This window comes from Fringilla coelebs (genome assembly GCF_963513975.1).
Source record: "Fringilla coelebs genome assembly, chromosome: 6".
Taxonomy (NCBI): domain Eukaryota; kingdom Metazoa; phylum Chordata; class Aves; order Passeriformes; family Fringillidae; genus Fringilla; species Fringilla coelebs.
Window position 1 is genome coordinate 61,447,448 of NC_140034.1, and position 25,317 is coordinate 61,472,764.

The following is a 25,317-nucleotide window of genomic DNA, read 5'->3' on the forward strand; positions in this document are numbered from 1 at the left end:
AATATACACACAACGTGGCTACATTTCCAACAGCTAGCAAACTGTCAGGAAAGTTCATGAAATTTAAAAAAAAACAAACCAAAAGTGTTGTCATAAGCCCAGAAACTTAACTCTTTATGCAGTGTACAGTGTTGGAGATTATTTGTATTAGCTTCAAAAGCTCTTCGGCCACAAGCTGCAATGAACACCAAAAAAAAAAAAAAAAAAGAAAGAAAGTATGTTTTCCTATGTTCTTAAGGCTTAGAGATATTGGAGTTAAGAAAGGTCATTGGATTTAATTTAAGAGCAAATGATGACATGAAAGTCAAGCACCTGTGAACTGAATTATCCTGTCTTCTACAATAGTCTGTGTCAGTTGGTGGTCTGTATAGAAACAGTCAATGACAGCACACCAAGAGGAGCCAGCTGAACAATGATTTTGTTCTCTTTTTTTCCCCACAAATGAACTAATTCTTAGTAAATAGCAGGCATAATTTTAGCACAAAAGTTTTTTCGAGAAATGTGAGATTGCAGGACTTTTGTACTCTAAACACTGGCTGGAAGAATATTGGCTTTTAAGGCAAAATTGGTATTTTACAGTTCTCAGGACATCATAACTGAAAGTTCTGAACTGTACAGCTATTAGGAAACTAAAGCTCTTTTTATTTGTGACTAAAATACATAGAAAAATGTCATTTTCTTAGAACTTGAAGGCTTTGAAGAAGGTAAGTCCTGCTCTATATAGACAAAATACTACAATTTTTGCGGAAGAACAGTTCAAAATTAAATTATTAATTAATTAATTAATTAACAGGTGAATTCGTTCATTAACTAATTAATGAATTAGTTAATGACAAGATCATTTTATTTCATTCTCCCATGCCTGGGAGGTGCTAGTGAGGTGATTCAGCTTGTTTGTGGAATTACGGACGCATGGATATTATGGACGCACAGCGTTTAAAATGACCTTATTTGACTCGAGTTTTCACATCCTCTAGCCTAGTTTGCATACCCCTTACTTGAAAACCAACGAAGCCTGGAGAAGACAATATCAAAAATTTTTGTCTTAAAGTGGAGTGTGGTGGGGGGGGGGTGACAAAAAGAGAGCAGGAGAAGCCGTGTTGGCGGCACTAAGGGCGTGTGTGGTGTTTGTGAGGGTCCCCAGGACGAGGGAAGAGATGAGAATCTGACTCCATGTTCTCAGAAGAGTGATTTATTATATGATATATGATATGATATTTTGATATTATATTATATTTATTATATTATATTTATTATATTATAGAATGCTATACTAAAACTATACGAAAGCTATAAGAAAGAGAAAGGATACATCATATGATATGATATATAATTATATATATTATATATAATATTTATAATATAATATTAATTATATAATATACTATACTAGAATATTCTATTCTATTATGCTATACTAAAACTGTACTAAAGGAAAAGAAAGGATCCATCAGAAGGTTTAACAAGAATGAATGATAAAAACTCGTGACTGACTCAGAGAGTCTGACGCAGCTGATGGTGATTGGCCATTAATTAAAAACAATTCACATCTTTGGCTAATCGATCTCCAGGCCCCATTCCAGAGCAGGCAAAACATGGAGAAGCCGAGGCTTCTCATCTTCCCAGGAGAAGACATCCTGGCGAAGGGGTGTTTCAGGAAGCGCTGACAGCGGGTGTGTTTGTTGCTGGCTTTGCAGCGAGCCCCACGAGCGCGGCGCAGATGAGCCTGTCCAACCCCAGCATGCTGCGCACGCACAGCCTGTCCAACGCCGACGGCCCCTACGAGCCCTACGGCGACGCGCGCCTCCGCAACAGCTCCGTGTCCCTGGACGACAAGAGCCGCACCATGAGCCGCTCCGGCTCCTTCCGCGACGGCTTCGAGGAGGGTCAGTACTGGGGGGCTCACAGGGGCGGGGTTGGGCTTCTTTTTCTGCCTCTGCCGAGGTCGGGGTTGAGGCGCTAGCAGCAGTGTTTTGTGTTTATTATTTCTTGTCTGCGTTACAAGTCATTGTCAGACCCAGGGCATTCCTCTGGCTGGCCTAGGTGATTCGAGACCCTGGCAAAGAGCTCAAAAACCTTGGCACAGGGTCAAAAACACCTGTGCCTTCGATTTTAGACCATGAAAAGAATTACCAACTTTGTGTGAAGTTTTACAAGCCACAAGAGTTTGAGTAGGATGATAGTGAATTTGTCACAGGGTGAGAAAGTAGAATTTTGGGGGTTTAGAATGGGTGTTCAAAAAGCAGGAGGGAGGAATCTGGGTGTGTCCTGTCCTTTTTCTTCTTCTTGTCCTCCATCTTCTGCTGTGATGGTGACACTTCTGGGTTGGTTTAGAGCAGAGACAGACTGTCTAACATAGGTGATAACTATTGGAAAATTATTGTAAATAAAGTACACATAGTTCTTAGTATAAAAAGCCAACACCACCCCAAGGGCAGGGACTGTGCCACAACCCGACCTGCTGGACAGATCTCAGCAGGTCAGAAAAGGAATGCAAGAGATAAAAGAAAACAAACAACCTTGAAAACAAATGAATCTCGACTTCTTCAGTCACAAGGCTAAGAAAAAAAAGACTTTCTAATACCTCGGGGGTCACCTCAGCCACAGAAACCCCAAAGTCATCAGTTCTACAGCGTTCTACTAACAAGCTACAAAATGGCTTACTGTCTTTCTGTACTAGGTCTTTTAAGGCTAAACTATCTAATTAAGAAATGACACCTAAATTATTTTCACTTTTAACCCAGTAATTAATCACTCGAAGTCCACTATGCGGACTTTTCTGTCCAATTATAAAATACCACCCAAACCCAGGAAGAGGAAGAAATAAGAAGGCAAAAAAGAAAGACCAGCCTCCGCCCTTCCATCTTACTTTATATATATATATATAACTAGATTCCAAAACCCCAAACTCCAAGTTTTCCCACCCTGTGATATTACACACTTCTAATCAACTACACGCCTTTAATCACAGTGCTAGCGATCAATTTTGGAAGCCTTCTCCACAGCCTCAGGTCACATGCAGTGCTCTCCTGGAAGTCAGAGTCTGTCAGCAAAGAAAGTCTTAAAATTCTCAGTGTGCAGAACTCCCAACACAAAGGGTGGCCTGGGCACTTCTCTGTTCAAACACAGCTTTCTCAGTGTTAGCTAAAACCGTAGTCCTGTTTGTGGTTGTTCTGATTGTAGAATCAGAGTGTTGGAAGAGACTCACAAGGATCATCAAATCCAACTCCTGGCCCTGCCCAGGGCGCCCCAACAATCACCCCAAACTCTGCCAGCCTTGCTGCTGTGACTGCTTCCCTGGGGAGCCTGTTGCAGTGCCCAGTCACCCTCTGGGTGAAGAGCCTTTTCCTGATATCCAACCTGAACCTCCTCTGACACAGCTTCAGGCCATTCCCTCACTGAATGATGATGTTTATTCAGTGATTGTGTTGCTCAGACACAGGGAATAAGTGTTGTACCTAGACCTTGACTGTTCAAGAAATGGCTTAAACATATCCTGTGCTTCATTTTTAGTGCTCTCAGAAATGACTAATTCATGCTTAGAGTTGGCACATCAGTGTTTCTTCAGTAAGGGTATTCTGAACTTGCACTTCAATATTTCTGCTTATAGTACAGATCAGTGATATCAGGATATCAGTTGGACTGTTTCCATCCCAGTAATTTTTCCAGTATTTAAACTGTACTCAAATAGTCTTTGCCTTTCATTTCTGCTGACTGTCTTGGCTTGATACAACAGATATTCCAAAGGGAATTGAGCAGTTCTTTGAAACATCTAGGCTTGTCTTTTTAGTGCTTCATCATCTTTTCAAATATGTAACCACACCTGATAAAAAGAACCCAGGTAAATAAGAAAAAGCATTTACCTATAAATGAATATTTGGGTTGGTTGCTCCTGATCAGGCATCCTTGTAGTTGTAGGAGCGGCTGTGAACACACATTAAAATCCTCAAGCACTGCACTTTGAAAAGTCAGGCATGGAGTGGTTCATAGGAAACATTTTCCATGTTAACTCTTTGAGTCTTAAATCTCCTTTCTGGCAAGGGTTGGGAGGAGCTTGATTGTATTTCACAGGCCACACAAGCCTTTGATGGCTCTTTCCGCTGCTTCTGAAGACCTGCACTTACTCAGCACTGTTCATATCAGTGCTTGCAGAAACCTTTGAGAGCTGCAGAGTGCCTTCCTGGGGATTCTGGTTATCCCATCATGGCTTTTTACCATTGGAGAAAGTAGAAAATATGTATTGGATATGTCTCTGGAAAAAATAATTAATTAATTGTTTATTGAATTTAGTCTGTCTAACTTTGGTACATTTTATTGTATTTCAGAGGTCTGTGGCTAAGGACTTTTATTAGGGGTTGAAAATTACTGGAATAATGCTGTAGGGCTAAAAGCTGGGTCATTGCAGGAATTACCCTTTGTTTGCTCTCAGAAAGCTGAATGATCAGAAACAGTCAAAGACTGCCAGATGCTCAGTCAGTCAGTATAATCTGGGAAGGAATTTGAGTCACTGTATCTGTGTTACAGCTCAGTGATTTACCAGAAGAGCTACTGCAGCAAAATTTACTTGGGTTTTATTGAAGACATCCTCTAAAAAATTGTAGCCTTAGTCTTTTAACCGTGCTCAAGACTGCAGCAAGTCCATTTTGGCACATTGGAGGTTAAACTCTCCCTTGTAGTTCAGGAATTCTTGTCCAGCAGCGAGCCTGATTTGGATAAACATTTAATAAGTATTGCATGTTTGAAGATAAACCATTAAAAAAGAAGAAGAAAATGAAAATCTGAAAAGACTAAGGTGAAATATTCTGTTAAGTGCTTTTTATTCATTTGAAAAAAGTAATGAAAATGAAGTCCAAGAAATATCCACTCAGTTATGGACTTGAAAGTGGTTGAAAAATACCACTTTTGTATCTGAAGAAGGAATTTGACCCTACAGGGAACATGCTGAAGATCCCTTTCAGTTTTTCTTGAAATTTTCACACCTAAAAGGATAAGAATATTTTACAGTATGGATTGAATGTTTAGGTATAGTCTCTGTATTTCTGTCTTCAGGAGAAAGATCTTGCATCACTTCCCTGGCTGTAGAGAAGGCTTACTGCTAAGCTAACCTGCTTACTAGCTCCTGCTTATTTCTTATGAAGTCACAAGGTCCAAGTGGTTAAGTGTTTCTGAATATAGCAGAGGTTTGCCTTCACCTTGAGAGAATAGATTTGAAAGTATTAAAGAAATTTAAATTTGTGGTTAATGAACAAATTGATTTTATGCAATCATCCAGTGTCAATGAAGCATAAATCCAGGTCTTAAATAAAGCTTACCAACCTACTTCTTAATTATTTCCTAGCACATAGTATTACAAGGCATTTGTTTCTCATTAACTTCAAAGCAGGGCCAGGATTTATTCTTTAAAGCCTTTTCTTCTCTTGTCTCTGGGTATGAAGTACAGTCCTGCTCTCTCACAGCACAGCATGTAGGTGGGGAGGTTGGTCAGCCTTGCAGTAACTCTTGTGACAGACAGGGCCCAGGGCTGTGCAGGTGCCAGCAGGAACAGCCTCCAAACTCGCCAGGACTTCATGGGGGAAAAACACAGCATCAAAATTGAGTGGTCTCTTGGCTCTCCAGTTTCCCCACTCTTTCAGCCTCCAAGAGAAAAAAGTTAAATTCTTTATTGTTGGAATATAAACTGTTATTCCTTTTTGTGCTGCTGACTGCAATACCAGTTTTTCTTTCTACTCTCTGGGCAGATGGTCACAGCTAGAGCCTTTCTTTTCTAGCATTAAAAATGATACATGCTTGCCTGTGCATTTACAGTGCTTTAAAATAATAGCTCCAGACCAGTTTGGGTTTGTAGGGCTGCATGCAGATGCATGCTGGCTGCAAGAAACAGGACTTGCATCAAGAGCATAACTGCCTTCAGGCTCCTAATTAAATAGCCTTCAAGTAGCCATCTGCAGATCCTTTAAAAAGAAATTGCACAAGTTTATTAACTCCTTAGTTGTCCTTGAAATGAGAAATCTGAAATCATGTCCGTGTTCAGATGATGCATGAGTCACCATTCCTGGGGGAATTGAAGAGCTGTGTGTATGTGCTGCTCAGGGACATGGTTTGCTGATGGCCTTGGCAGTGCTGGGTTAATGGCTGGACTGGATGATCTTAGAGGTCTTTTCCAACCTAAATGAATCTATGTGATGGTGGTGTTTCACAAGGCAGGAGTAGGATTCCCAGAGTTGTATGTTCTTTCCCTTTTTTTTTCTTATTTTGCATCTTCTCTCCTGTATTAAAGTCCCAATGTGATCCTAAAAATTCCAGCTGATCCTAACTGCCTGTTGTGTCTGACCAAGTCCTTGATAAAGTTTCTGTTTCCTCCCTGACCAGTTGGTAGGGCTCTTTTTTGGTTACATCTCTATTAGGAAAAAAATTCAGCAAGGAAGAACATAGGGAGGCAGACCAGAAAGTAATATTATATTCCCTGTGTGGGTCCATTTGTGGCCTTGTGCAATATTGCTTCACTTTGAACTTTCCATCTTGAAAATCTTAAGGGGCAAATGCAAGTAAAGAAAAGTGAGAAGGAGATCTTGAGCACACAACATCTGTGATATAAAGTTGAAACAGAAGTCTTCAGCATGGAAAGTGAGGGCTGAAGGGATGTGTATTGAATTTTTCTTTGTTATGAAGAGATTGGTCATCCATTCCTTCTCTTAGCACAGTGGCATGGAGGCACTCAAGGAACTTACTGATTCAGCAGCAGGTCTGAAACAACTGCAAAGAATTACATTTCTGAGCACAAGAGAATTTTTCGTTACAGACAAAATGTGCCAGTGGATTCAGTAGCAGTTGAGGGAGTTAATGGTAGACAGGTCACAGCAGCCAAAATAATGGTCTGACTGCAGTTTCCACCCTGGAATTTGCATCTCTGCTGATTCCCAGGAGGTGCAAAGATGTACCTGGGGAATGATCACTGTGTACCTGTCTCCTCTTTTCATTCTTTTCAGTGAACATGGGCTGTGGTTGCAGCCAGGGCTGGAGCACACCATTAGACAGAGCCTGGCTCTGACTCACACCACTTATTTTATGTTCTTAGTGCAGGATAGTCCTTAATGTGTAACTAGAAAGATCATTTTAATTGAAAATATGATTACCCAGAGAAAGCAAATGGGTGTGAGGGTTTTTTTTTTAACTTTCTTGTGGGTTTTCTAAATTCTCTTAAATTCCTTCAGAAGCCAACTTAGACCTTGTTTACTCTCTTTCCAGTATTGCCTTAGGATATAATGTCAGTGGGAAAGCAGAACCCATTTATTACGAATGTAGAATTGCACTAGGTAATTAAAGCAAAATGGCAGCTTTTCTAAACTTTTTTGTTTTGCTGGAGGACTTAGAAGAAAGAAAAAGTGATTTTTTGCTATTTTATATGATTTGTGTTCAGTTGCCTGAATTTTGAATGAAAGTTTCAGTTCAGTACTATTTGTTTCTAAAAATAAAAATGAGGGAAAAGTAATTTTGCATGTTTCAGTAGCAGAAAGAATAGCTTCAGGTACTTTTTTCAATCGTGTAATAAAGAATGAAATTGTGCTATATTTATATGTAAATCCTGATGCCTGAGTAACAGGCATCAGGATGGTAACAACCTTGAGAATCACAGAATAGTTCGGGTTGGAAGGAACCTCTGAAGATCATCTAGGTCATCAGTGTATGTTTATGTCCTTCATTGAATTAAAATGCAAAAATTCCTTGAAACTAATCCTTTTCCAGGAAGTTTTGTAGCAATGTTTTCACTGTTATTTTTTTATGAGAGAACAAACTTTGCCTTGTTAAAAAAATGTCCTTGCTTTAAAGAAAGACCAAGGAACCCTGCAGGGAAAAGGAACACTGGGCTCATTGATGCACTGATGCACCTCCCTTAAGTCAGCAGAAGGAAGATACAGCTGCATTTAGAGGAGAATTCACAGCCCCAAAATTAGACAATGTTTTTTTATCTTGGGTCCTCCGCATATTCTCCTGGAGCATCTGGTTACACACTGGAGCTGGGTGTTGTGGTTTTTTCAGGACATTCCCATCTTGATCTGTTGCTTAAAAAAAAAAAACCAAACCTCAGTCTCACCTTAAACTGAAGATTAAATACTTAGATTTAGTTTTGTAATCCCTTCTGCATTTCTTGGGTTTTTTTAAATCTTGAGTAAGCCCTTTTGCAAGCATTTTAATATAAACTATCTAGAGAAATATTTCTCTCTGAACAGACCTTCATCAAAACTTTTGTAAACTTTCTTGGCCACACCTAATTTTCCCATAAAAACCAACTATTGTGAGAATTTTAAAACAGCTTTGCCAAATCTAAGGTTATGGATTGTATCAGCTGGCGATGCATGCATCAAACCGTACATTATTGGTCCAATAATAGAATTAAGTTTATGATGGGTGATGAAATTCGTGAAAGTATTTCTACATCAGATTGGTGGTTTACAGTGGATGATTTATGATGATTCCACCCTGTGGTTACTGCACTTATATTCATTGTGTTTATTTTCTTTCCTTTAGTGCATGGTTCTTCTCTCTCTTTGGTGTCCAGTACATCATCTATTTATTCCACGGTGAGTGTAATGAAATTAAGTGTACCTTTATTCATCAAAATTATTGAATTGGCTGGTCTTGCTGTGCTAGTTTTGCCTTTCAAGGAGCAGGAAAAAAGCAGTTTTCATTTGACTGTCTTCTGAATGCTAGCTAGGAAAGGAATGTTTATGTTCTTGAAGATGCCTGTGGATATTTAGCACATTAAACACAGACTTCAATGACCTAAAAGCAGCCATTGATTTTTTGAGTCTCTATTTTATGCTGTGCTAAGTAGGTTTTTACTACAAAGCACCTCAGTAGATATGAGGAGATTTGAACTTCATTACTTGTAGCATCTCAAAATTCGCTGAATAAAGTCATCCCGTTCTTATCTGAGTGATTTACTACTAAAGAAGTTCACTTTTCAATGCACAAATATTAGTAGTTCTCAAAGAAAGTAATTTAGTCACTGTGCCAGTAACATTTTCTCCACAAGTATGTATTCATTTTGGTTATCTGATCCTAAAATAAGGCTTGCTGGAGTTTGAAAACAGCAGGGGAGCACTCAGAGCTTCAGGTTCCTGTGCTTGCTGCACAAGTGGCCCCAATAGTGTCTTTGGATGGGTGTCATTTTCCTGGTGGCTGGTAGTGGGCATGTTTGCCTAGAAACAGTGGAGTGTGTGCCTTCCTACCCCATACTTGTCCTTAGCTGATAACTGTGGTTAGAACCAGGCCATAGCAGCCACCATTCTATCATGGTCAGTACATCCACTTGGCATCCTCACAATTTGGCTGTGTGTCCTCACTTTTTCATTGCCACAGTGCCTAGGCAGCACCCAAGCGGGAGGAATTTTTAATTTTTTTTTTTTTTTTCCACATCATTTTAGAAGGCAAAAATGTGACCTCCTTCCCATGGAGAGCTGAGTGTGGGATGAAGGGAATTGCCCAGGATCAGCCAAGTTCTGTGGAAGTCCTGGTTCTTGAGAGCCTCGTGCAGTCCCTTATGGACAGAGCCAGGACTTCTTCACACTTCCATGACCGAGATCAGAGGTGCACTGGTCAGCAGGCTGAGGTGGAGCCCAAATCCCTTCCTGCAGAAGGAAGTACCTCCAGCAGCCTATTTGCTTTTTCATTGAGAGTAAATAAATTAGGAAATTAAATTAGACTGAATATGGATGAGGGAATCCAAAACAGGGAATTCATATTAGCATTCTTGAAATACAAAAAGATAATTTGCATGAATTTGTCAGGCCGGTTATGTTGTAATATCCTCACATACTTCCTTTTATTTTACAGCCTGAGGAGAAGTGCCAGTCAGAGGTAAGAGCACATCCTCTTTGACAAGCATAAATGCCACTGTGCATTGGATGTCCTGCTGTTTTATTTCTCCTTGCTGTGATGCACTGAAGTGCTCTCTTACAACCCTCAGATTCGCAAGCTGCGGAGAGAATTGGATGCATCCCAAGAAAAAGTGTCAGCTCTGACAACTCAGCTGACTGCTAACGTGAGTACAACTCTGAGAGCAAACATTAACCTGGAACGCATTTAATGCCACAGTTGCCAGGTTTTTGAAGTGGCAAAACTATTTCATGTGTGTAACATTCAGTTTGTATTAGTGATGTGTTTAAAGAAATAACTGCATGCATGTGTGGGACATGTCCAAAAATAGCATCCTCTGACCTACTAAATTATCTAAATTATCTTCTTTAAAAACTGACGTATAATTTGGCTTTGTACCTGTGTAAGCCATCTTAAGGTCCTGAGGAGGTCATTGAGGACAGGGTCTTATTTTAAAAACAGTGTCTTGCTTTGACATTTGTGTGGGATGAGATGCAGATAAAGATTATAATTGGTAGGAATGAAAGTTCATAGAAACTTGGACTGAAATGCATTGTGTTTTTCTGTTGCATAAAGATGTGGCTTAATGGCATGATAAATAATACTGGCATAAGGGGCTCTGGAAACTGATTTAAAGTTAAGCCTGAAGAACTGAGATACTTGACTTTTTGTCAGTGTAGACAATACTTCTGCTTGTTCCTTTTTTGAGGGGTTTGAGGGATAAGTAATTTAAGACACTCAGGAAAAAAAAAACTTGGAATCCAGGAGGTGTTGAGGCAATACTGTATGACCCTGAGCAAGTTTATTTGTGTGTTCTGTGCTGCAGTCACAGATAGCAGGAATCTGCAGCACAGAAGCTTGCAAGGAAAATAAGCAATTCTAGAGTAAATAAGCTGGAGATGAATAGCCAGCAGATCAGATCATACTGACATCCTGGTTTATAGGAATGAATAAACATCAGAACATGTGCTGCTGGAAGGGGACTTCCCTGTCCATCAGCTCTCAGAACTGGGGGAGTGCAAAGCTTGGGACAGGAAAGGACAGGTTTCACCTCAGCAGTATCACAGGAAAGATTCAAGGGGAAATCTGTACTGTCCTCTCTTGGCATCACAGTGCTTCATCCAGCTTGAAAATGGGGCCAGAAATCTAAGAACACAGTTAGTACAGAGAAGTCAAACACAATGAAACCACTTAGTTACTGTCCCAAGAGGAAAAGAAAACAGTTTAAACATCTTTCAAAAGTTAAATCTTATATTTGCCTTTCAAATACAAAGGGCATGGATATAGAAATTGGTTTTCCCCCAGAAGATTCTTTCACTTGTGGGAAAGCAGGACCAGATTTTCTTGCATAGGTTTTTAATGATGTTGTTAAATAACCCAGCTTGTGTCCTTCAAACAAAGAACTTGTCAGCTGAGCAGCTCATTTGGCTGTGCCTTGGCTTTATTGCATTCTCCTTCCCACAGTTCAGGGTCACTGGGCTGGTGCTCAGCACAGGCTGCCCACTGCCTGGCCCAGCTGCTCTTCATCTGCCCAGGAATTTCTGTGTGGTTACTACTCTCTTTGTGGAGAACAGTTTTTAGTGTATACTCCTGTATGTTTTTGTTTAGATTGGGGTCATTTGGGGTTTTGTGGGTTTTTCTTGTGGGCTTTTCTCAAAAAAAAACCAACCAACTAAAACTATCAAAGCAGATAATTTCTTATTTTGATAATATTCCATTTTTGCTTTGTTCACTTTGCTAAAATTTTACAGTGTTTTATTCATGCTATTTAAACTTCTTAGACTTGAGCCCGCCCCTGATCTGTCCATAAATTGGCAACAGAGATGTTGCTATAACTGTCCCAGTATTAAATTTCAGTCTTTAGCCACCTTTTTCCAGAAAATGTCCTTTTTCCATGTAAAAGGCAAAGTCTGTTCCCAAAAAAGACTGAGACTAATAAATGCTGTTAGTTAAGACACTTGGACATTTCCTTTAGACATGATTCCTTTTAAAAAAGGCAATTAAAACTTAGACAAGTCAAATTAATCTCTTCAAGTTACAGGTTTTTTTCCTGAATTTCCTTGCATAGACACTGCAGTTGTTGATGGTTCTCAAGCCATCAAGGGCATGAATTTGAAAACATTTTGCTCCAGCTATAGAAAATGAAGATACATTTTTTTCTATAGCTCACTGAATGATTTCAAGATAGGAATAATTGCAAGATCCGGTTTTGAAAGAGCAGCTGGTTTTTATGGCTCAGGTCAAAGCATTAAGGATTTGTATCTCTTACTAATCCATGCACTCCTGCTTGCCCATTTATTTTTTGCTTTTGAAAAGTATTGCTGAGGATCCCTTGTTGTTCCCTGTTCATCCTCCCCAACAGAAGCTGTGCACTCTGTGTTTTTAAAATAAATATTTAGATTTTCCTACTTGTGTAGTGTTAGGTTTTGATTTACTTTTTGCCATTTTCTCACAGTCTCAGCTCTGCTTATTTTCATAGGAGCTGATGGGAATGAGAGCTGCACATCCCCATGTTATTGTAGTGCTCATGTTTGTTTTCATTGGGAATGTGAGAACAGTTATTTAGGATAACTCAACTGTGTGCTGCTGCTGAATGAGTCTGGAATAGCTCTGTGAAAGGTTTTGCTATTCTGTATTTTTTAGGTGAGAAAATATCTTTTTCTGCTTGGAAGGATTTCACCTTTTTACCTGTCATTGTGCATATAGAATTATTTTCAGTAGATTTCACTGTTTTACCTGTCATTGTGCATATAGAATTCTTTTCAATGGATAAGTGAAGCTATTTTTATAATGGTTAGTGTAGATTATTATGGCTAATGAGACCAATATATATTGAAATATATATAACCCGTGATCAGTTATGTATACATATGAACACCCACAAAACAGTGCCATGTCATGGCTCTAGAAATACAGTTTCTTACATTCTTTTCCATCTTCCCAATCTACTTTTCCTTCCTTTTGCTTCTCAGTCCTTTTCAATTCCTAGCTGATGTCTTTCATGTAATGGACACTGTGTTCTTTGTGCTTTCTGGGAGAAGAATGTAGAATCTTTTTCCCAGGAAGCACATTTTTTTCTTTTCTTGGGAAAAGAAAAGAGGATAATTGGCCAAGCAGCAGGAATTTTGGATGGTATGTAGCAAGCTGGCCATGGCTGGAAGCGAGGTGCACTCGAATATGGGAGAAGTCTTAGAGTTAGATGCAGGTGCATCATCTGGCAGAGCATCTGTTCTCCTGGTGGGATAAACACAGTGAGAACCTCCACCCCTGTGGCTGCCAACATCTTTTTGCCTTAATCATCCACAAGGGAAAATAGTGATTTAGTTAGAGGGAAATTTCTGCCTGATTCTTCTCTACACAGAAACTTGATTTGTGTTTTATTGTTGGCAAGCATTTCCATAATGTGTGTTCTACTCATTTGACCTTTTCTAAGCAGTTTTGTTTTCTCTGCACCATTTACACAACAAACAATGCCATGTACTGGGCGGACTGATTAAATACCTGCAGAAATACTCCTTTTTGGGGGAAGAGAACTGACTCCTCCTGTGGGGTTTGATTTCAGGCTCACCTGGTGGCAGCGTTTGAGCAGAGCCTGGGGAACATGACCATCCGACTGCAGAGCCTGACCATGACAGCAGAGCAAAAGGCAAGCTTCAAAAGGATTTGGAAGTCTTCATTTCTGTTTCCAGCTTTTTGTCCATGCTCCTTCTGTAGTTGTGTGGGGGGAAAAGTCACAAACATAAGTCAGTTTGACTTAGCTCCCTCATTTGTGATGACAGAGTAGAATGTAAAAAATAATTTGTATAAACCACTAATTTTCTGCACTGGGATTTTGTGGCAACTGATCAGGTTATTCCTATCAATTGTTGCTTTGGACACAGGTCTTCAGTATTGCATATTTCTGTGATATATTTCATCCCAATGCATCCATACATGGTCATGTTTGAAAGAAACACCAAGAAGAATCCTTACAAGACTGGAAGCATTGTGGTTTTGGACAGTATGCTTGAATAGACATTATTTCTGCATTACAGAATACATGCATTTTTTTGGTATCATAATACCTAAGCTGTTTTGCACCCTGTTGAGGGTGTGCCTCCCCAGGTATCCCAAACTTCATTTTCACCTCCTTGTACATATATATTCCATAAATTCACTATGAACTATCAACATTTAGATGGAAAAGCAGCTTCTTTGGTGTTCTTCTCCCATGTACTATCATATGTTTTTTTCCCTTATTCAAGGACTCAGAACTGAACGAGTTAAGGAAGACAATTGAACTCCTGAAGAAACAAAATGCTGCAGCTCAGGCTGCCATCAATGGAGTCATCAACACACCTGAGCTCAACTGCAAAGGTGAGAGACAAGCACCACACACAGAGACTCCAGGGCTCTCCAGTGAGACCTCAGTCCTCTGGGTAATACCAGAGTAACCCACTAATTTACACTGTGATAAATTGCTGAAGGAAAAGTTTGAAGCATCTCGGATTTTAATCTTGTCACAAGAAACAAGGATTTGAAATACGCAATCCATCCATTGGGTACGGGATTGTCAGAGTGCTGGTTTCCCAAAATGTAGCTTCAGGATTGCATTATTAATGCCATTCATCAAATTTCCTGGCTGATTTTGACTCTGCCTGCATTGCTACCCAGGCCCTGGAGCTGCTCAGCCGGCGGACCTGCGGATCCGGAGGCAGCACTCCTCGGACAGCGTGTCCAGCATTAACAGTGCCACCAGCCACTCCAGCGTGGGCAGCAACATCGACAGCGACTCCAAGAAAAAGAAGAGGAAGAACTGGGTGAGTGTGTTGTAGGAGACTGGGGGAGGTTGTTGGGAAATTGTCAGGACGTGCCCGGGGAAATCCAGCCCCTTCCTGCCTCGTGCAGCAGGTTAGCACAAGGACTGTGCCCTGCTTAAATCCTGGGTAAACTCTCCTGTGGAGGCTTAACTGAGTTGTAAGTGATGTACATCCATGTGTTAACTCTGCATAGGATTGAATTTTAGCTTGCCAGCTAAAAGGCCAGTCTTAAATTAGAAATAGCTGTCAAAGATCAGTTCTGCTTAATAGGGTGTCCAGTCCCTTAAGGAAAATGTGGCATCTGTCATTAAAGTAAAACAAACTCACAAGAGAAGATCATTCTTGTGGGTTTTCTTTTGTTTTTATCTCGTAGGGCTTTCTTATAAGTGAGCATATTAAACAGTTTAAGAACTCTTTGTCCAGAATTAGCTTGGACTGCTAAGAACAATATTAAAAAGTACTGATCTTTAAAAATTTTTTGTGATGGACATCTCTTTTGGAAGTTTTTGCTTACTTACCTGTCCTTTCCCGTTTTTCCCTCTTTGCTCATCATGTACTATGTACAAGGTACCCTGTACTGGAGGAAAGGTACATTATCTTCCACTCCATTTTCAATTAGACCATAACTGCCTTAGTGACCTAGTCTGATTGTAGTTTGGACTGAAGTCCCTAGATCCTTTACTGTAGTCAGTAAAACAATCCACCCCTTTCTTCCCACTGAATTTAAATCTCCCTGGGTCTCTTGGGTGTACAGATAAATCTGTAGAGATGCAAAATGTGGTTAGAGCTGGTAAAAGCTCTATTTGCTCAGTATTCTCTCAGAAATGTTGATGAATGAAACTCCTGAACTGTAAGAAAGAGCTTCCTGAACGAGTTCTTGTTTTTATTTCTCTCTTATCTCAGAGGTTTCATTGTGGTATCTCTTGGTATTGCTAGCTGCTTCACAAAAGAAGCATTTCCAGTCTGCCCCTTAAATACTTGGTAGAATGGAAACATCTTGTCCAAATCCTTGTACTGTACATTAGACCAATTAAATTGCTGTAACTTTTAAATTTCTAGCAACCCTTAGTTTGTGACACAAAACTTTTGTAGTCATTAAGCCTTGGTTAAGATAAACACTTTTTAAAATTCTTGTTTAGCTTTTAATTTTTGTTACTGTAACCTAGTGGAAATGGTCTTACATCAGCCCACATTTCTCACTCATCAGGTGACTATTTTTGAAGAAGGTTAAGGGAACATTTTTTATTATAAAGTTAAATAAAGTTTTCATGAAGTAGAAGAAACAGGGCAGTATTTTTATGTTGTTATTAAAAATGAGTGCATCATTGCTGTGAAATGAAGATTGGAAATTAAAACACTGCAATGAAGAATATGTGAGTTGAATCTGATCCACACATTGTTTATTCCACCAGTGCTGAAGAAGTTCTCAGCCAAGGTCTCTGTGTTCTGTGTAGAAGCAATGTAGATGTCCATTCAGAGCTTAAACATCAGTTTTAACATTTCTCATTGTGGGAGTCTTTGTCTAGCATAAAAACCTGTTTTCAGCTCATATTAAGCCAGCCTGTGGATGTATGCAATTTTTGCAGTGGCATTAAAAGGTGTACATGGAGTATCCTGAGTGGGAGGGAAGCCATGAGGATCATCAAGTCCAGACCTTGAGTCCATGGGGATTTAACTTCTAGGGCTCCCAGAAAGTGAAACTGTGTATCTAAGAACATTGTCCAAATGCTTCTTGAGCACTACCTGTCAAATTGTAACTTTGGGCTCACAGCAGTTTAGTGACTTGAATATTCATTCTTGTTTGGAAAATGGCAGTCACATTCCTAAAGGGTATTTCAGTTGCAGGTAGGTAGGGAAGTTGCAGTCTTTTCACATGATGGAATATCTGTTCCTGCAAGGAAAAATATATTATTAACTTGGCTCTTAGCCTGAGCTAAGGAGAAAATGTAATTGAAATAGTTAAAGAGTTTGGATCTGGTGTCTTCCTCAGGTAATGCGAAACAATGGCTGTATGTGGTTTGAGACACCTGGTTTTGGGAAATGCAGGGTTCTGGTTTTAAAGTAACTGTTTGTCTTTGTTAATCATTGGTCGTGTTTGTCTCAGAAATCCAAAACTTCCCTTATCAGTGGCTTTATCTGTTAAAACATGTCTTTTTTCCTTCCCCCACTTCCTTTTGCTTGCACTTCTTCCGGCAGGTCAATGAGGTAAGGAGGAGCTACTTTAAACTCGGAGCTACAAAGCTAACCCCCCATTGACACCACTAACCCTTCCAGCACCATTAACCTGGGCTGGGCCCTGTGCCAGCACAGCTGCAAGCTGTCACCACGCTGCTGTAAAGCTTGTTGCACTGAACAGAGTTTGCTGTCATATAGCTCTTAAAAAATAGGAAGCATCCATAGCCACTCCTATTGACCTTATTAATCTGATAAAATAGTTAAGGAAAAAAAAGCTTTTGTATTTTTCACCCATGTTACTGTGTATGTGAGTATGGCTGTAGCATCTGGAGTATTTGCATGTTGAGAGTTTTTACTCTGTGGCTTTTTTTTGCCTGGTTTCACTCTTAATGATGGACCTGTGGTCTTTTTTTTTTTCCAGTTACGCAGCTCCTTCAAGCAAGCTTTTGGGAAAAAGAAATCTCCCAAGTCAGCATCTTCTCATTCAGACATTGAGGAGATGACTGATTCTTCCTTACCTTCCTCACCAAAGCTACCACACCACAACACCACTGTTTCAACACCACTGCTGAGAGCTTCCCATTCCAATTCCCTGTAAGTGATTTTTGTCATTTTTAGACAGAAAATGGCATGAAAGGCTTCTTGCTGCATTGGTAGAGGAGTGGCAGAGGACAGAAATGCTGAATTCATGTATTCAGAGATTTAAAGGTGCATGAGCTGACTCCCAACCCAGTACCTTTCCATTAGTGTCCAGGAAGCCAAAAATCATTGCATCAGTACTGAAGTGTAAATATTTCATTGGGTTGCTCTCTCAACAGAATGTACTGAGTATCAAGAATATTTAGAACCAGGGTGACCTTGAGGTGCCAAATTAATTGGATCTCTTGGTGTTAATTAGACAAACCAGGTCAAGTCTGGGATTTTGTTTCTCTTGTCAAAACACAGCACCTACTGTATTCCTCTGCCATGAGAAGTTCCCAATTCTATTGACAAATCCAGATAAGGGAAAGGAAATCAAACACTGTGGTTTAGTGATACAGATAAACTCATCCAACTGCTTGTGCCTGGTGGATGGAGATGATCCACTCCTCTTTCCTTCTGTAGCTTCCCAGCCACCTGTGCCTGGTCCTTTCCCTGGCCACCTGTGAAATAAAGTTTAACAGTTCCCTTGCCATGCTGTTTTCAGTCTGAACTCACATTTTAGAATGCATGTGGGAAATTTAGTAAAACAGCTTTTATGTTAATTTCATCAGTAGCTTGGTCACTTGAGCAGGATAAATAAATAAATAAATACAGAAAGCTGTAACAGGCAGTATTGTGAAGCCTGTAATTAGCAGACAGCCTCCTGACCTTGGGAGGTGGTGCAGAGCTTCCAGCCTGATTTCAGAACAAGTGGATTGGAGTAGTTCCCCTCCACTTGTTTTCACATGAAGAAGTGAAAACAATAGCAATAGTTTCCAGCTGTATTACAGTGATGAAATGTTAGTAGCAGAAGATAAGCCCCCATGATTTTTTTGTTTCAAAGCTTGTTCTGTCTCTTGAGCCTAACTCAGTGTGTTTCTGGTGACTACAGCAAGTTGTGCTTTACACCTCTCAGGCTAGAAAATTGTCAAATGATGATTCCATCTGTCATCAGCCAAAATGCTGTGTGGGTACATCTCACCTTGCTATGGAAGCCAAAAGGATAAACATGAACAAAGAGTAAATATGTGAACTGGGGAAAAGATAGAGCACAAGTCAAACTGGTGTGTCTTGGCTCATTGGCTTTTTGCTGGGGAAAACATCTCTCATGAGACTGATTTAGGGAAAGAAATGTTAGTTAAAATCTCCCTTAAAGTATGCAGCTGTGTGGTTGATCTTTAGACAGATACAGTTACAAATGTGCTGAAATGTTGTTACTTACTCAGATTTTTTTTTTTTTTTGTGGGCGGAGGGAGGAAAAATACCACCAAAAATTTTTTAAGCTTAAGTTCTTTAAAGCAAGCAGGAATTTATCATGCTTGAATAGGTGTAGAGTTCTAAAGCCCTCCAGAGCAGTTCAGGGAAACCCAGCTGTGCACACCTGGTGAGCTTTAAATCTGTCTGTGAACTCATCAATCTCCAGCCAGCTGCTGTTAAATGCCTGCACCCCCTTAATTTATTTAGCTTTTGGCTTTAGAAGTTTTCCTTTATAGGAACTACTGTAAAGAAAAATGAAGACTATCCAATAGTAGGTGATTTCAGAGAATTCTGTTTCAGATGCTGATTAAAAAAATTAATCAGACATTTGTTTCATCAGACAAAGATGAAACAAAATTTCCAAATTTCCACGGCCCGTTTAATATCTGACTTATGGCATCACTAATTCAATAAACCAAAACTGCTACCCGCTTTGAGCAGAATAAAAAGAATAACTCCTCTTCTGCTGATAAATCCTGGAGAAGCATCAGGAGGAGAGGAAGGAGTGTGTGTTTGTTGGTGTCCCGCAGCATTTCGGAGTGCACGGACAGCGAGGCTGAGACGGTGCTGCAGCTGCGGAACGAGCTGCGGGACAAGGAGATGAAGCTGACCGACATCCGCCTGGAGGCCCTCAGCTCTGCCCACCAGCTGGACCAGCTGCGCGAGGCCATGAACAGGATGCAGGTGAGGAGCAGCCCCCTCCCATCCTGCCACCTGTGCCAGTGTTAAACCTGCATTAAAAGTCAGCTTGAGCAGCTGACATCGCTGCTCTCGGCTGCAGCTGTTTCAACCCCGAGACAGGATTTTGGGGGACAGCATTTCGTTGGCTGTCAAAATGTTTCCATGCTCTCTGCCTTAAGGTAGTTGCATTTTGGTATTAGTGAATTCCCACATATTTAGGAACTTTAGGATGCTTTGAAAAGTTTCACAGAACAGACATTTTAATAATTAAAGATGTGATGGAAACAGCATTTCTGCTAAACTACCATTTATTCTGAACTTTATGTTGCTGTCTTATAATCGTGTTTTCACTGTGCCTGCTAATGTCTGACTTGTCTCTTCAAGAGTGAGATTGAAAAGTTAAAAGCAGAGAATGATCGGCTGAAGTCTGAAAACCACGGCAGCTGCAGCAGGGCTCAGTCTCAGGTTTCCATCTCCTCCTCTCCCAGACACTCCGTGGGTCTCTCTCAACACAGCCTGAACCTCACGGAGTCAACCAGTCTCGGTGAGCTTAATGAGAAGGGTGCTGGGGCAGGTTTTATCCTGCACTTGGAAGGCTCGGCTCGGTTAGCCATGGAAAAATGAAAGCGTGAGGATTATTAACAGCTGAGGTGTGGAAATATGTCACGAGCTGGCACAGAGCCCTCTTTTAAATATCATCGTAGGTCTGCTACACCCTCGGTCAGAGGTGTCCAATTATGACCTCAGCTCTGAAAAGTCCTGTTTAAAGCCATTTAATGGTGCACATTTGCCAGGGGATATATCTTAGGAAGGAAAATACAGAGTAACTGGCTAATCATTTTCAATGACCTTCCCTTTTTGAGAGGGATATGTGGCGGGGAAGTCAGTCAGCCTGGTTCTTGTGTTTTACCTCGGGGCATGTGAAGCCCAGACATGTTATGCTTGACTACAATAAACCAGAATGGTCTCCATTGTAATTGAGCTCCAGCTGTGAGGCTGTTGATGTTTCCTGTCCGCAGACATGCTCTTGGATGATACTGGAGATGGCTCTGCCCGGAAAGAAGGAGGCAGGCACGTCAAAATAGTCGTCAGCTTCCAGGACGAGATGAAATGGAAGGAGGTGAGTTGTGTTTCATCCCCAGCTTTGAAATGTAGGTGACTTTGGAATGTGTGAGGGAACTCAAGTCTGCAAAGGACTTCCAAGGATTTTCTCAGGAAAACGGTTCATTGGTGTGTTGATAGTGATAGAGAGGGCACTTGGCTACCTCCAGCTTCCTTGGAGCTGCTGAGAGGGACTGAAATGCCAGAAGCACCAATCTTATGGAAGAATCTGACAAATCCAAACTGGCAGACCTATACCATATCATTCTAGTTTAAGTTGTCCTCTCTGGCACAAGTACCATGACATCTTTCAGATGTTTTCCATCCACAAGTATGTGAAAGAATCCTAAATACCCAAATGAATTGCAAATACTGTAAAGTCACATCCTGTCTTGTGTGTTTAACGTGCATGAATGTACTACACAGTCCTTGACACGCAATGGCCTTGCTATCTCACATTTTTGAATACCTGTAAAAGTGTGCTTGAGAAGTAACTTCGTGTCTTCCTGAGGGGTGGACAAAAATCTGAATGATCAGAAATAAAATGGACTCAGCAGCTCTTTCCATTAAATACCTATTTTGTATTTATTATTACAACCCTGGATAAACAGTAAAACTGCTGCTGATTGGCTGCAATCACAGAAAGTTTTAGTAACACTTCTAATCTTATGATAGAAATTAGTTTTCTCTTCAATTAATGCTTCACAGTGAGTGTACCTGTAGAAAAACAGAAAAAATATATTCATTCTGATTTCTTATATCTGCCTTAAAAATCACTTGCAAAATGCCATGATAGATCAAATATAGTATATAAATGTAAAGTCTCTTTCTATATTGCTAGAGCCATGTGTACATTGGAGCCATGTATAATTTATCTATATATATAGGTTTCTGTGCCCACAGCAGAAGTTCTGAAAATAAATAGGATAAACCTAGCAAATGTAGCATCTTTGATTGTGAAGTCATGGAACAATGAACTTGACATCTACTTTTATGTCTAGAATATTCCTAAAAAACTTTCTGTCTCTTGCATAAACTGTAATCCTCTCAGAGATTTTTTAGTTGCTCGTGAATTGATTAATAAATACCTTTAACTTAACATCACAGCCCCCTGAGCATTGTTTAGATTTGTGACTCCCACACTGTAGAAAATGTTTATCATGTGAAAGGAATTCCATATGCCATTCAGAACTCACCATATAGAGCAGTGAGGATGCACCATCATTTCGAAGCAAAAGGGGAGGGTGCAGGGAAGGCAGCATTTTAATTCCATTAACCACACTTGTCCTTGTGCCTTTAGGATTCCAGGCCTCGCTCCTTCCTCATAGGCTGCATTGGAGTCAGTGGGAAGACCAAGTGGGACGTTCTGGATGGGGTTGTGAGGCGCCTGTTTAAGGTCAGCACAAAACGCTGTGAGCTCGAGTTCTCCTGGGGGGTTCTGATGGTGCCAGGCTGTGTTGCACTTTGTGCACTGAGCACTGGCACAGCAGAGAGCAGGCCTGACCTTCCCTGTCCCTTTCCCACCCAGGAGTACATCATCCACGTGGATCCCGTGAGCCAGCTGGGGCTGAACTCAGACAGCGTCCTGGGCTACAGCATCGGGGAGATCAGGCGCACCAGCAGCGCCGAGACCCCGGAGCTGCTGCCCTGTGGCTACCTGGTGGGAGAGAACAACACCATCGCAGTCACCATCAAAGGTAAGCTCACCTCACCACTGAGTTTTATCAGAATTGTGTCAAGAAACTCAGAGTAGAGACTTCCTATTGCCCTGCTTTTTCCTGTTCCTACCGTTTATTTACTTCCTGCCGTTTTCCTTTGATAAAGTCAGCACTTGGGGTATGCTGAGTCTGTAATTTCAGCAAGTTTTCAACCTGTAACTCTAGGGAAAATTATACACTCCACAGATCTTCAGTTGTCCTGGAGGAGACCTCGCATCACAAAGGATGCAGTGGAGCTGTTTGAGCAGCAAAGTACTTTCCAAATGAGTCAAGCCTCAAAATTTCATTGGCTCTTTATCACAGCTATAGTTGTCCTTTCCGTCATGCAGGGTTAAAAAAAAAAATAGATCTTGACTCATTTGCTTGGTTGGTCTTACTGAAGGGTCCCTCCTTAAGTCCTCAGGAAGGAGGTAGCCCAAATTTTATGCAACTCCTTAAAATCTGGATTTCTCAAAATGTATGGTTTTCAGAATTCCCATTGATTATATTCTGTAAGACTGATAAAAATTTAGTTGTGTTTCTCGTTTGGTTTCTCAGGGAAAAACTTTTTTATGAAAACTATGCTATGAAACTTAAGTTCAGGGGTAAAACCCTCAAGTGCTGCAGTTTGGACATATATCAGTTTGCTCAAAGTTAGAGCCGTGAAATCTGCAGACAGATGGTATTTGAGAGCAGTGCCAAACATTCTTCAGATCAACTTTGAAATTTGACTGAAAGCAGATTTTTGAATATTGGTGTAAAAACCAGGTTACCTTGTATAGCAAAGCAGTGGGCCGGAAGACAAAATAAACTGTGAAATACATCAACTTACTGACATGAACCCAGGATATTCTACTTACATAAAATTGTCCAGTCCTAAATGCTAACTGAAATACTGCATAAGGTCTAACTGTGTCTGTAAAGCAGCAGTTTGAGTTTATATTTAACTTGCACTGACTCGACATGTGCCTGGAAGGTTCATAAGTGATAACAGTTTTCAATAAAATAGAAATGTATTTAATCAATTTATGGAAAATCACTTGCATATACCTTTGAGATATAAAGCTGCCTATATAAATACTTAATATTCCAAGTAACTACTGAGGTGCAAACATTTCTCTGGGTGATCTGCCAACTTCCCTTCCTGCTGTTTATTTTGAAGCAGTGTGTATTTTCCCTAAGCCAATTCTGCCTGAAGTGACTGCTGACATGGCATAAATGCTTATCAGTACGAGTTTTCTGTTAGAGGAGATAACTATCAGCATACAGAGGGGGAGTTTAATTACAAGCATTTGGGAAAGTAGGGGGAGGTGATGATAGCTGGGTTTTTTTTTTGTCTAGTGATACAAAAGTAAACAGGTACATTCAGGGTGAATGCTGGTGAAATGCTGTAAAATGGATGGCTCATGCTTGAAAAGTGTAGCCTGGAATCCTTTGGTGTGGCAGCTTCCAAAGGGCCTCAGGAATGCAACTGAAGACTTAAACAGGCTGAAGGAGGATCCAGGCTAAGCCCATGGGTCACCCCTACACTTGTGTTCAGCTTTATGTGTGCCTCTCTCAACCCTGAGAGATGCTGGGGTGGGGAAGGGCTTTAGCTCTGAAGTGAAGAGCAGCTTGCTCAGGTCCATTTGGATGAGAGCTGGAAACGTTTCATGCCCCTAAAAGCCCGTTTCCCTGCTGCAGGTGTCTGTGAGAACAGCCTGGACGGGCTGGTGTTCGAGTCGCTGATCCCCAAGGCCATCCTGCAGCGCTACGTGTCCCTGCTGATGGAGCACAGGAGGATCATCCTGTCTGGCCCCAGTGGCACGGGCAAAACCTACCTGGCCAACCGGCTGTCTGAGTACATGGTGCTCAGGGAGGGCAGGGAGCTGGCCGAGGGCATCATCGCCACCTTCAACGTGGACCACAAATCCAGCAAGGTGAGCACGCGCAAACGCTCGCGCACGGCCGCGCGTCCCGACCGAGAGACCTTTCCTGACCCGTCATTTTGAACTCAGCGTTGTTTTCAAAGCATGCTGTTTATCCTGAAGGAAACAATACTTCAGGGTTTTCAGATTCGCTTGATTATGGGTCTGGAACCAGCAGGCTTCCAGGTGTGTGTTTAAACACCTCAAGGTGTCGTGATTTTCAAGTGTTTAGGAGCCTAAGAATTGCCCAGGAAGTTTAAACACCTGCATAAAATTCCCGGAGACTTAAGCAATCCCTATTGCATGTGGGCACTTTTCCCAAAACCCTCACATGCATCTCCAGGCTGTCAGGAGCTTCTGCAGCTGCAGGTATCAGCAGTTGTAATCGTGTGCTGGGTTTGGAGGGGCTGTTGTGCAGACACATTCCTGGGCAGGTAAGGCGTGTCTTTGCTTTTTTATGTGCTGCTGGTTTTGCTGAATGTACTTCCAGTGATCATCTGGATTAAAGAAAAGAAAAAAAGTTAAACTCTGTGTATTTGATGGCCTTAGGCATATTTTCCTCTGGAGGAAAGGGATGGTTGAAATTGTGGTTGTAAGCCACTGATATGATTTCAGACATGCTTTAAAGCTGCTGAGAGCATTTCAACCACTCATCAGCAGCACCAAAAGCTCATCCTTCTTTCCAGCATTGCTGAAGGCATCCAGATTTGGGTTGTGATGAGGGATGGTTTGTTCCAGTTTGATTTTGATGGAAACAGTTGCAAGATGATACAACAAATCTAGCTGGAATGCAGAGTTTGGTTTGGTTCGGTTTGGTATGGGGAGAGTTGATCAAGTTCCTGAAAAGAAACAAATGTTTCAGACCTCTTAGGTCTGACATTGATGAATAAAAAACACAAACTAAATTACAAAGTATTGCCCCTCTTTAAGCCCTTAGCTCACGCAGGATTTCTGGCACAGTCTCTGGGTCTTCAGCATAACCTACAAAAGAGAAAGAAAACCATATCTTGTGTTTTCTCATTGAAAAGAGAAATTGTTAATGAGAAATGTGGTTTGTTAGGTGTCAGACTCTTTTGCTTGAGATTTTGTTACCAAGCTTATCTTAATTGATTTTTTAAGAAATGTGAAGAAAATATTTTTTTT

The 25,317-nt window shown here is 40.8% G+C and overlaps 1 protein-coding gene across 2 annotated transcripts in view; it reads left to right on the forward strand.

Annotated features, from left to right (window-relative positions):
- The window catches only part of NAV2 (neuron navigator 2), a 204,755-nt gene that overhangs the window by 170,993 nt on the left and 8,445 nt on the right, over window positions 1-25,317 (forward strand). For both annotated transcript variants that reach the window (XM_084208443.1, XM_084208444.1), the window contains 14 exons: window positions 1,698-1,886; window positions 8,527-8,579; window positions 9,835-9,858; window positions 9,968-10,042; window positions 13,439-13,522; window positions 14,121-14,232; window positions 14,530-14,675; window positions 17,272-17,444; window positions 19,319-19,472; window positions 19,854-20,013; window positions 20,489-20,589; window positions 21,871-21,966; window positions 22,099-22,267; window positions 23,951-24,186. In XM_084208443.1, coding sequence (XP_084064569.1) covers window positions 1,698-1,886; window positions 8,527-8,579; window positions 9,835-9,858; window positions 9,968-10,042; window positions 13,439-13,522; window positions 14,121-14,232; window positions 14,530-14,675; window positions 17,272-17,444; window positions 19,319-19,472; window positions 19,854-20,013; window positions 20,489-20,589; window positions 21,871-21,966; window positions 22,099-22,267; window positions 23,951-24,186 — 1,772 coding nt within the window. The remainder of the gene's footprint in view (window positions 1-1,697; window positions 1,887-8,526; window positions 8,580-9,834; window positions 9,859-9,967; window positions 10,043-13,438; window positions 13,523-14,120; window positions 14,233-14,529; window positions 14,676-17,271; window positions 17,445-19,318; window positions 19,473-19,853; window positions 20,014-20,488; window positions 20,590-21,870; window positions 21,967-22,098; window positions 22,268-23,950; window positions 24,187-25,317) is intronic.